The sequence below is a fragment of the Coffea arabica genome, chromosome 10c, assembly GCF_036785885.1.
Source record: "Coffea arabica cultivar ET-39 chromosome 10c, Coffea Arabica ET-39 HiFi, whole genome shotgun sequence".
Taxonomy (NCBI): domain Eukaryota; kingdom Viridiplantae; phylum Streptophyta; class Magnoliopsida; order Gentianales; family Rubiaceae; genus Coffea; species Coffea arabica.
Genome location: NC_092329.1, coordinates 50,208,197 through 50,220,190, shown reverse-complemented (window position 1 = coordinate 50,220,190; position 11,994 = coordinate 50,208,197). Strand labels below are relative to the sequence as shown.

At 36.0% G+C, this 11,994-nt stretch overlaps 1 protein-coding gene across 1 annotated transcript; it reads left to right on the top strand.

Annotated features, from left to right (window-relative positions):
* Nucleotides 1–3,226: 3,226 nt before the first annotated feature.
* Nucleotides 3,227–4,270, top strand: LOC113714195 (zinc finger BED domain-containing protein RICESLEEPER 2-like). The gene has a single exon (XM_027237988.1). It carries the CDS (start codon nucleotides 3,227–3,229, stop codon nucleotides 4,268–4,270), a length of 1,044 nt encoding a protein of 347 aa, XP_027093789.1.
* The last annotated feature ends 7,724 nt before the right edge of the window (nucleotides 4,271–11,994 follow it).

Genomic DNA, 11,994 nt, shown 5'->3' with positions numbered 1-11,994 from the left:
TGTAATTATCATATCCACACCTAAACTCAAACACACAAAATTTGTTAAAAAAGTGATCCTACTTTACCAACTGAATAAACTTATGTTAGCTAAATAGTCGGTGATACTTTAGGGTGGAAAATTGGAAATCATATACAAATACTCAACTTAATAAGCAAAATGTTTGCATAACTTACTATTTGCATAACTCAGACTATCTTTAACAAAACGACCATGAATCTTGATCAAGAATTTTCTAAGCCTATGGAGTTAAGCAAAATGTCACTACTAAACCTTTTCCATTTGAAAGTTTTTCTCTATTTTTCTAAGAAAAAAGAAAAAAAAATCTCGTTTATTGTATTGTCACATGAATTTCTGGAGACAACATAATTTTCCGGGCCTTGTACTTCAAAACAAGAATTGTTCTTTCCCCCTCACGTTTAAGGTAGACAAATGGTAAGTGATCCTGGTATGGCTATTGTAACTTTTTGGTTGAGTTGAGAAATGTCCCTCTCACCTAATAAGTGGTTAAATTTCAAAAATCACTGGAATTGGAATAATTAGTAGGGAAAGTCTTCAAGCTCAAGAGCAATTTCAGCCACAATATTCAACTTTTTTTTTTTTTGGTCCTTAGCTGCAACTTGGAACATGATTAGAACTGTTAATCCAATCGAGTAGCTCGCGAGCCGAGCTCGACCCGGCTCGATAAGGGCTCTGCTCAGCTCGTTTACAGAGAGAAATGATCGAGCTCTACTCAGTACTCGTCTATGCTCGGCTCGTTAAAGCTCGGTAGGCTCAAAGAGTAGGGGCATTAGCGTCATTTTATTATGTATGTGGTACTCTAACCTAAGCCATTCTCCCGTTTGTAGCCCTAATTTTTCTTTCCTCTTTTGGTCTTATCTTTTCCCATTCCACAGCCGCAACCGCACACCCGCGCCCTCCATTCTTACCACCATCACCGACTCACCATTCTCCAATTCATCCATCATCTTACCTCCATCAGGACCATCACCTATTCGTCCACCATCTCACTGCCAGGTGCCATCCCTAATTTTTTTCTTTCCTCTTTTGGTCTTTCCTTTCCCCATTCCAAAGCCGCAACCGCACCCTCCATTCTCACCATCGTCACCAACTCACCAATCCATTCATCTCACCTCCATCACCAATTCGTCCACCATCTCACCGCCATCATTCAATCCCCTTCTCGTGAATCTGCGAGCAGCGCCAAACGGAGCCACCTCGGTAGAACCAGGGGCCTCTACCATATCCCGATTCGCTGCATTCTGGTAACCATTTCTTCTCAATTTTTGCAGTTTATTTTGGTTTTAAGAGGCTGTGTGGGTTTTGGTTAATGGTGGATAGCCCCGTATCCCGTATGGCTTCCCCGTATCCCGTTGGCTTCCTGTGTTTTATCTCTGTGTTTTATCCTGAATTTCACCTGCACGGATTGCTTATACATCGCTTAATAGATTTTTGGTTTCAAATAGCATGTATTTTACCCGCTAAATTGGATGTGCTGGCATTGGAGATTCTGTCAATTGCACTGCTTGCTGTGCTGGCTCTTCTGGCAGACCCAATTACTTCAATAGTAGATACTGCATTTGTTGGCCATTTGGGTAATTTCCTTAGAATCTTTTTACGCGACTTTTCTTCTAGAGCTTCATCCAACATATGAAAGCCCACCATGTGCGTTTTTGATGCTGATAAATTGCACATATACGTAATAACCTTTTATTAGGTGCGAGTTTCACAAATGATGACTTGCTAAAACTTGATCTTGGCTCTTTTTTTTTGACTAAAATGTGAACCAAGAGGTGGTAAAGAAATCACTGCCAGTGTTATTACTGAACACTCTTTGTCCAATCATTTCGTTTACAAATGTCCACATATTCAAGTTTGTATCTTCCTTGGTTCTTAAGTATGGTGCATCATGTAGGATCTGTTGAATTGGCAGCAGTAGGGGTTTCAGTTTCATTTCATTCAGACCATGGAATAGTTGCTGCGATTAAACTTGTGTCTCTAAGAAAATAAAGAAGGAAACATCACTTTTTGTCTCTGTGCTCTTTGATTTCTGCATTTTCTAATCCATGTTATAGAACTGACTATTGATATTTCCTTAATAGAGCTAGTCATCTTCTTTTCTTTAGCATGTGATATTTCTTCCTGTTTTGCACTTTTGTTTAAGCTTGACAGTGAAAGCATTTTTCAACTTAGAAGATTCTGCAAGGCAAAACTTTCTTCATTTTAGTTTCTTCATTTCAGCAAAACTAACTTTTTGTTTGGATTGCCATTTTAAGAGTTTTTAAGAGCTTTTCTCTGTTATTTCATTAATCTGAATGTAAGCTTGAGAATTGAGATAGGAACAAGTTAAAGAAATGTTAAAATTGGCTTGAAGTGGGCATTATTTCTCAGAATCTATTTTATTACTTTTATACCTTATTTCTTAGAAATGTTATTCTAAATTTCTGTTTTGGCTAATCAGAATCTCTATTGGTTATTAAATGTGTTTTGATTAAGGAATGTATAGCTCTCCATTCAACTCATTTCAAGGTTCATTATCAAGTCATGTGATGGAGCAAAATAATGAAGACGTGGAACAATTGAACTATAACGAAGAAAAAGTTGATGAGATGAGTGAAGAAGAGATAGAAATGATAGAATATAAGGACAATGAAGGAGGATAGCAAGTAGATGGAGATGAAGGAGCTGGTCCTTTTGAGAAAAAGAAAAGGAAGAAAAAATCCAGCATATAGGATGAAATGACAACAGTAGTGTTAGATAATGGGATGGTCAAAATGAAGTGCAACCATTGCAAGGAACATTTTGCCAAGAGTGCAACCGGAGCCACATCTTAGCACAAGAGACACTTGAATTCTTGCCTACAAAGAAAGATGGCCATTGGAGAGCAAAGCAAACAAAAGCAACAAGTGCTGTCATAAGCCGAAGGCCCAAGTGATGGTATCACTTCCATCACAAATTTCTCGTATGATCATGCCAAGGTAAGAGAGCTTGCATCACACATGATTCTTGCACATGAGTACTCCTTTTGTATGATGGATCATGTAGTTTTTAACAAATTCATGAAACCGGCTTCTCCATTTTATAAAAAGATTAATCGGTAGACTGTTAAGGAAGATTGCATTAGTACTTATACAATTGAAAAAAGGAAGCTGAAATCATTGTTGAAAGGTGCTGGTAGGATTAGTATTACCACAGATTTGTGGAAATCTGGTCAAAAATTCAATATATGGTTGTAATTGGTCATTTTATTGATTCTGATTGGGTGCTACAAAAACATGTGTTGAATTTTTGCAATGTTCCTCCTCCTCATACTGGAGTTATTATAACTGATGCTCTAAGTAAGTGCTTTATTGATTGGGGGATTAAGAATAAGGTTTCTAGCATAACTGTTAATAATGCTTCATACAATAATGTGTGCATTAGGAGACTTAGAGAGGATTTTTCTCTAAAAAAGAGATTAAGTATTGGAGGAAAAATTTTTCATGTTAGATGTTGTGCACATATACTTAATCTCTTAGTGCAAGATAGTCTTGGTCAACTTGGTGGTGTGATTGATGTTGTTAGAGAAGGGATAAAGTACTTGAACAATTCTGAATCTAGGCTTCTTGAATTTGCCAAAATTAAAAAACAGCTTCAGCTGCCTTCTAGAAAGCTAATTTTGGACTGTCTAACAAGGTGGAATAGCACCTATTTGATGTTAGCTTCGGGTTTGGAGTTCAAGGATGTGTTTCCAAGATATGCAGACATTGACCCTGGATTTCACTATGTTTCTACTGATTTTGAGTGGATGAAAATGGAAGAAGTGTACAAATTTCTAGGAATATTTCATGAAATCACTGTTATAATTTCCGGGTCTGAGTATCCAACAGCTAATATTTTTCTTGTGGAGCTCTATAGGATTAAAGAGCTTTTAAATGAAAAAGTTCTTGACCATTTTGAGCATATTCGGGCTATGGCTGGAAGTATGTCTGCTAAATTTGATAAGTATTGGGGGGAAAGTAATGTGCTGCTGTCTTTGGGTGCAATTTCAGATCCGATATACAAAATATTTCTTATTAATCATGTTTTTCTGGTCATTTATGGTGAGGATGCAGCTCCTAAATTCATGGCTGAGATTAAAGACATTCTTTATGAATTTTATAATGAATATGTTGATTGTCACAATGTTTCCCATTCTGAACAACAACAGAGACAAGTTGTAAAAAGGAGACAAAATGAAGGTTCTAGTTTTTCTAGTAAGAAACAGAAAATGACTGGACCGCCGTTTTAACTGGTAAAGAAAAGTTTCACATGCATGTGAGTGAAATTGACAGGACTCTACTAGAAAAATCAGATTTAGATGTTTATTTAGAGGAAAGTAGGTATGCTTGTGATACAAATGCAAATCTGGATGTTTTGGGTTGGTGGAAAGGGGAGAGGTTGAGATTTCCTATCTTGTCGAGGATAGCTACCGATATACTCTCCGTTCCTATTACAACTATGGCTTCAGAATCTATCTTCAACGCCGGAGGTAGAGTAATTGATGATCGATGAGCTTCTATGTTAGTTGAGACGGTGCAAATGTTGCTTTGCGGCAACGATTGGATCCGTAGTCTTCATGGCCTAAAGAATAAGTCTCGCGTAAGTAATTGATTGGATGTTTTTGTTGTTGTTACAGTTTCTTTATATCTGATTTTGAAGAATTTTATAACTTTCATACTTTTGTTTTGTAGGAATCACTTGATGCGGCCAAATCAATCATATTTGAGGAAGTTGAACTTCCTAAATCATTCACAACCTGATTTGGTGGCTGTTTATGTAATTTTTCATGTTATAATCTAATCTGGTTTGGACATTTTGGTTTGGATATGTTGTAATCTGATCTGGTTTGGACATTTTGGATATGTTGTCTCCCGTAAACGAGCTCGAGTTTGAGCTTCGAGCTCAAAAAGCTCGGCTCGAGTTCCACTCGAGTTCGAGCTCAAGCTCGAGTTTTCTACCCAATACATCGAGTCGATCTCGAACATCTTGTGAAGCTTGAATTACTAATCGAGTGAGCTCGAGCTAGCTCGATTAGAGGTTTGAGTCGAGCTCCATTGTCATATGCTCAAGCTCGACTCGACTCGTTTAGCAGCTCTAAACATGATGACATGATGGACATCATGATAGTAAGAAACAAGAAATTTCAATCAAGTCCATTTGGATGAATGCGGATTGGGCCCTCCAATGTGGATATGGCCCAATTGGACTCAGGTAAAATCTATTTGTTTTTCCATTTCCGTGAATGCCAATTTGGCCCTCCAATGTGGCAAAAAATTCAATCAAGTCCCTCAAAAGTTAACATCTTCCTTGTCCCCCTTAAAAACGGAAACATTGTATCAATACAACCCCTCAATTTGATTCAATTAATAAATGATCTAATAATTGACTAGTCAATGATCTAATAATCAATTTCTTGTTTCAATCTAAGAAACAAGAAATTTCAATCAAGTCCATTTGGATGAATGCGGATTGGGCCCTCCAATGTGGATATGGCCCAATTGGACTCAGGTAAAATCTATTGGTTTTCCCATTTGCGTGAATGCCAATTTGGCCCTCCAATGTGGCAAAAAATTCAATCAAGTCCCTCAAAAGTTAACATCTTCCTTGTCCCCCTTAAAAACGGAAACATTGTATCAATTCAACCCCTCAATTTGATTCAATTAATAAATGATCTAATAATTGACTAGTCAATGAAGGGCTCAAACACACATTGAAGAATAAATTTGGGGGACTCTATGTAGTATGCAGCATAGTAATTTCAGCATAATCTTGCAGAGAAAAATGCAGTTTTGGTATCCAAATTTTGACATATGAGCAATTTTAATTCCCAAACTTTGAACAAAAGCAAATTTGGTACCCACTCTTTCAATTTTTAAGCATATTTAGTACCCTTGATGAATTTTTCTTAAATTACTATCGGAAATAGTCACATAACAATCACATGTCCCGCAGCTAGTGTATAAAAGAATGTCAAAAAATGTAAAATTTAGTCCTTAAGCCTAGTAAGCCTAGTACTTAGTGTCAAAAAGATATTTAACTTTTTTAGGTATTTTTTTATACAATAGTTGCTAGATATGTAACTATCACGTGACTCTTTTCGCTAGTAATTTAGAAAAAAAATCGTCAAGGGTATTAAATGTGCTCAAAAGTTGAAAAATTAGGTACCAAATTAGTTTTTATACAAGGTTTGGGGACTAAAACCACTCGTGTGTCAAAATCTGGATACGAAAATTGCATTTTTCTCTATTCTTGCATTTCATTACTACTGTTATTTCTCTCGCTTATAATTGTTTCAGCTAATCAAGGGTTGAGATGCTAACGTTCGAAAGCTAACATGAAATTATAATTAGAAAGGCATAAAAGAAAATATCGAAATCCTGATCCTTGGGATGTCTGGTAAGATCAAATATACAACTATTCTCTTGTATATCATTGAACAAGTTTGAAAGGTTTACAAAGTTGATCACCAAACAAGACTATTAAAGCTGTTCTTTCAGCCATATGCATGTGATATACCTATTCGTATGGCTCAGTGTGTTTGTGTGCGCACGTATACGCATCAGCAAATGGGCAATTTCCTACTTAGAACTTAGAACTGCAGGTGTTATGATTTAGAACAAGACACATTATAATAATTCGGTATTTGTAGAGACGGTTGAATTTTTTTTTATCATTCCAGGAAAGTAATTACATTGCTAGAACAGCAAGTAGCAAGTTAAGTATGTAAAGTTTATGTATGGCTGTGTGTGGATAAGTGTGTGTACATGACTGCACGTGGAATAAACATTATTTGCGTGTAATTGTAAACATGAATGTACAATTAGTTGGGTTAATATAGCAAACTCTCATGTGGTTTCATCGAAAGGCAATCAGCCACCTATAGTTTTAAAATATTTGAATAACCCCTTTATACTTTAAATTGATGTGGAATTTAACTTATAACCGATTGATCATCAACAAGTGATGTGTAATTTTTTCTATAAGGTATTGAAGATTCCTTTACTTTTCTTTCCTTTTCACTATTGCCATTAAAAGGTGTTTATGCTTTGATTAAATTTTTGGAGTATTTTTAAATTTTGAAAAATTATCCTCTTCCTCTTCTTTCCTTCCCCCTCCACCACTACCCTCGACCATCCTTAGCTAGCTTCCTCCATCCCAACCACCTTTATCCTTCGCCACTATCGTCTGCTTCCCCCTTTTCTTTTCTCTCCAGCACTACTCCATCTCCTCTTCTTACTCCTTTCTCCCTTCTCTTCTCCCCGTTTACCACCCCTCTCTCTCCCCTCAATTTCTCGTCTCCTCCATCCTCTCTTTTCTTGCCTACAATCAAATCCCCTTCTCTTTTTTCTCCAACACCACCCTACTTCTCTCTTTTGCCTCTTCTTCCCTTCCTCCTCCTCTTCTTTGGTTATTGGTAAGGAAAGAAAGGATGGAAGAGGGCAAGAGATGGTAGACAAGGAAGAAGGAGAGAGGATGAAGGAGGGGGAAGAGGAGGAAGAGGGGAGGGAGTGGTGCTAAGAAGGACAGAGACGGTGGCAAAGAGGAGGGAATGGGGGGCAGTAGTGGTGGATTTGTTTGGATCATCTCATGTAGGATTTATTTTAATTGGTTTGAGGATTTTTATTTTATTTTGAGATTATTTGATTAAGGTCTTGGTATTCTTTGAGATAATTTGATGTTAAAATCAATCGTGGTCATTGATGATAGAGCTAGTATTCACCAGTGTTTATGCTTCTGGTTATGAAGCAAAAAAGTGAAAAGGAAAGGAAAAAATGCAAAAAAAAAAAAAGGTATGACAAAAGAAGAAAAGTAAAAGCATATTGGATGATAGCATGAGAGTGTGTATGGTAGTAGCTAGTGGCAATGTTGCTGTGGGGTGGTGGTTAGGTTGCAACTAGAGATGTCAAAATGAGTAATTTGGACGGGTTTGGGTTAGTTAAAATGGATAATGGGTATAAGTGAATCAACTCATTTATATCCATTTAATTAGATAGGTATAAATAAGTAAATCAAAAAATGAATTGGATAACCCAATTACCCATTTATAACCTATTTATTTTAACTTTTTGTAAATTCATTTAAATTTATTTTTGCAAACTAAGTTATCAATTTATACCACCCTTTGCAAACATTATTAGTTTTAAATATTTACTTATAATTCTCAATAAAACTAATTACTAATTTTTTCCCATCCATACTCCATGTCACAAAATTATATACTATTTTAATAATTGAATAATGAGAATATAAAAATTTGAACTAAGTACTATAAAAGTTAACATAAAAATTTAATCCAAAATTTTGAACTCTAAGCATTTTTTTCGTGTGTAAATTTAAATTTTCATTTTGAAAAGGAAGGAAAAGAAGCTAAAACTTGTCATCAATTCATAATGCTGGAAAATGAACAAGTTAACAAATTAAGAGAAAATAAAATGATAAGATAAAACAATTAAATAATAATAATAATGAAACAAAAATAGTTAACATTATGACAAAATGAAAAATCTAAAAAAAAAGGGTGGGGGAAGAGAGACGGTTTGGAAGAAGACAATTCTAAATGAGTTAATTAGTCTGATGGGTTATCCAATAAAACTCATTTATTAAATAGATATTATTGGATAATTCATTTATACTCATATACAAAAATTTAAGATACCCATACCCATCTATTCATGGATGGGTATAGATAAATTTAGTTAAATGGATTTATTTGACACCTATAGTTGCAATGATGGGGTTGAACGATAAGGGAAGAAGTTTACTTTAGAAGATTTCAGTTTAATCCACTAAGTTTTCAATATGGCAATATTATGTAGAAATATTTGGATATGGCAATGCTACTTCACGAAACCCTCATTTTGACCCCTAAGAATTTTGTATGGCAATGCTGTGTCCCTAAATTAATACTTTTCTTATTAATAAAGGAGGATATGACCTGCTACTGGAGATGTAGCAAGTCAGGATCAACTTTTCATATTAGTTTAAAGTACCAGAGAATTATGTGGACATTTTAAAATTATAGAATGATCGGTTGTCTTTTGACGAAACCACAAAAAATTTTGTGTTTATGCGCGTGTTTATTCCTTCAACAAGATCCTTACGGACAAATCCTTTCACAAGATAATCTGATACTGTGTGCCTTTTATATGTCTGTAATGGCTTTTTCGGTCAAGTTCTTGTCTACATATTCGTGTTTCTTTATGGGGTGCAAAGTGTGGTTGAGAGATGGGGACTAAATTCCCAGTAAAGAAAATGTCTTTTTCTTTTTCTCGGTCAATTTTATTCATTTCTTAGCATTTCCATGTGTGCATTTCAATTCAAGGTCAATAACATAGAAAATTTGATTTCTTGGCTAGTGGGTGGTTGCCTAACTTCGAGATCCCACAAAAATGTACGCACAAAAGTTTGCATTGCAAACTTACTATGATCTCACAAAAAATTTGAATCCACCAAACACAAACATTTGTGTGTGGTTTCCTCATGAATAGGGGTGGCAATGGAGCGGGGACGGGGGTGGGGCCGGGGATCTCGCCCCGTTGCCTATTAATTCCCCCCGCCCCCCGCTTGCCCCGCACGTTTCCCCCACAGTAGGTAGGGTTAAAAAAATTTATTATATAATTTTATTATAATTAAATTTGAGCAAATAATTAAGTACTAAAATATCAACATCTCACCAAATTATTATTCATTACAACTTCACAATTGAAACTCATAAAAATATGATAAAACAAATATAGCTAAAATAATCAAGTTTTTACTTTTGATATAAATACAATCACTAAATTATTATTATATTTTTTTAGAAAAAAGTGTTATTGTATTAAGTGTAGTTAAGAATTTAATATAAATATATTAATAAATTTAGTATAAATAATTAATAATTTTTATTAATAGACATGTATAATTAGCAGTATAATTGATAATATCATTATATATATAATTATGCACATATATATATCTTTTTTTTTCTAAATGGGTGGCAGGGCGGGGAGTGGAGCGAGGTCCACCCCATTTCTAAATGGGGGGAAAAAATTCCCCCCCCCCCCCCGCTCCTGCCCCAACCCCCACCTGCCTATTGCCATCCTTATGATATGTTATAATTTTGTCATTTATTTGGTAATTAATTTTTCCTATTATCTTACCAAATATTGATTAATTGTCAGATTTCACTTACTTTTGATAATTTATAATTATTACAAGGAGTAAAATAAAATATCATAAAAGGGTGCCAATTTGATGGTAGCTAGCAGAAGAGTTTGAGTGACAATATGAGACACGAGACCAATTAAAGACAAATTGAAGGTTGTTTCCTTATCTGCTAAGGAAAGGACGGCAGACTAGTGCAGCAGGACTCTTTCCCTTTGTTTGCTCCTGTAGCCGAACAGGAGGAAATTAAGGAGAAAAAGTAGAGTAGAATTTTGACTCATTTTTGGCTTTGGACAATTTCGTCTTTTCGTGGCCTGGAGTCCACGTATGTTGACACTTAAGTAGAAACCAATTAGTAAATCTCGGTAGCTTTGCTATTCTTTTATTGTTCGAACGAATTAAGCTTTCTTAATCGGAGATAATAGCTGCAACTGTTTCTTCAACTTTATATGAGTTTTTCTTATCAAGGATGAACTAAATCCCTTTTTCTAATCAAGGAACAACAGAGGCTTTGGTGCAGCTAAAAATTGTGAGATCGGATTAATTTTATCTATTTTTCTTATTTATTGGTATTTGCATATTCTCCGATTGTAGTGCTTATGATTATTTAATTAATTGATTATCTTGGATCCGGATAGTGAATTGATTTAGTAACCTAGTGTCAATTGGGGCATTAAATCTATAATTGTTTAATTGTCTTGAACTAGTGACAACTGGCATGATTGGATTTGTGTCAGGGGAATGCGCAAACTAATTTAAAATAACCCTGAAAGTGCGTTATTTGATTAAAATAGGGCTCCTCTGATACATAAGGCAATTGGGGAATTAAATCTTGCGAGCGTACCTAGAATTATTTCTCAATTAGAGCAGTGATTAACGGGTGTACCTTAATCACCGGCACAGTAAAAATGAGTTAACTGTCATTGCTTGGTTGGCAGTTATAACATATTTATTAGTGAATAATTGGAATTATCTTTGCATCGAGGATCAATTAGATGAATCATTGCTGAAGTTATTTCTTGGCTAGACCTCTAGTTATTATTCATTTGATTTTAGTAAATTGTCATTTAATTCTTAGTCAGTTAATTGTTTTTATTCGAACTGTTTTAATTGTCCTCCTATATACGAAAACAATCCCGTGTTAGTTTGGATTTCAAAAGGAACAATTACTCCCAATCCCTATGAATTCGACCCTGCTTATCACTATCTATAGAAATTAAGGGCCTGTTTGGAATCTGAGTTTTTTAGGAGTTTGTCTAAAACTTTACTGTAGTGTACTGTAGAAGTTTTTGAAAAAATTTTGTAGAAGTTTTTATAAGGTGAAAAACTTTTTTGTAGAAGTTTTTGTAAAGTGAAAAACTTTTTTCCTTTTCTTTTTTTTCTTTCTTTTTCTTTTTCTCTTTCTCTTTCTTTTTCTTTCTTTCCTTTTTCTTTTCTTTCCTCTATTCTTCTTCTTCTTCTTCTTCTTCCTTTTTCTTCTTCTTCATTCTTTCTTTCCTCCCCGTTACCTCCCAGCAACAACTCACGCCCGCCACCTCCGCGCCACCCCTCTCCTCCCTTTCCCCTTCTCCTCCCCTCTGCCCTCCCACTCCCTCCCACGCCACCCCCTATGCCCACCATCCCTTTCCCCCGCTTTCCCCCGCCACCCTCCCCGCCCTTTCCCCAGCGCGACCCCCTCCCCCCGCCACCTCCCTATGCCCTACCACCCCCTCCCCCTGCCACCCCTTGCAACACGACCCCCTTCCCCCCGCCACCCCCTGCCCTTTCCCCAACCCGACTCCCTCCTCCCGTTACCCCCTTGCCCTTTCCCCAGCGTGGCCCCTTCCC

Bases quoted from the DNA above. Each gene is read 5' to 3' on its own strand.
- LOC113714195 (XM_027237988.1), top strand. From the start codon at position 3,227: ATGGTTGTAATTGGTCATTTTATTGATTCTGATTGGGTGCTACAAAAA.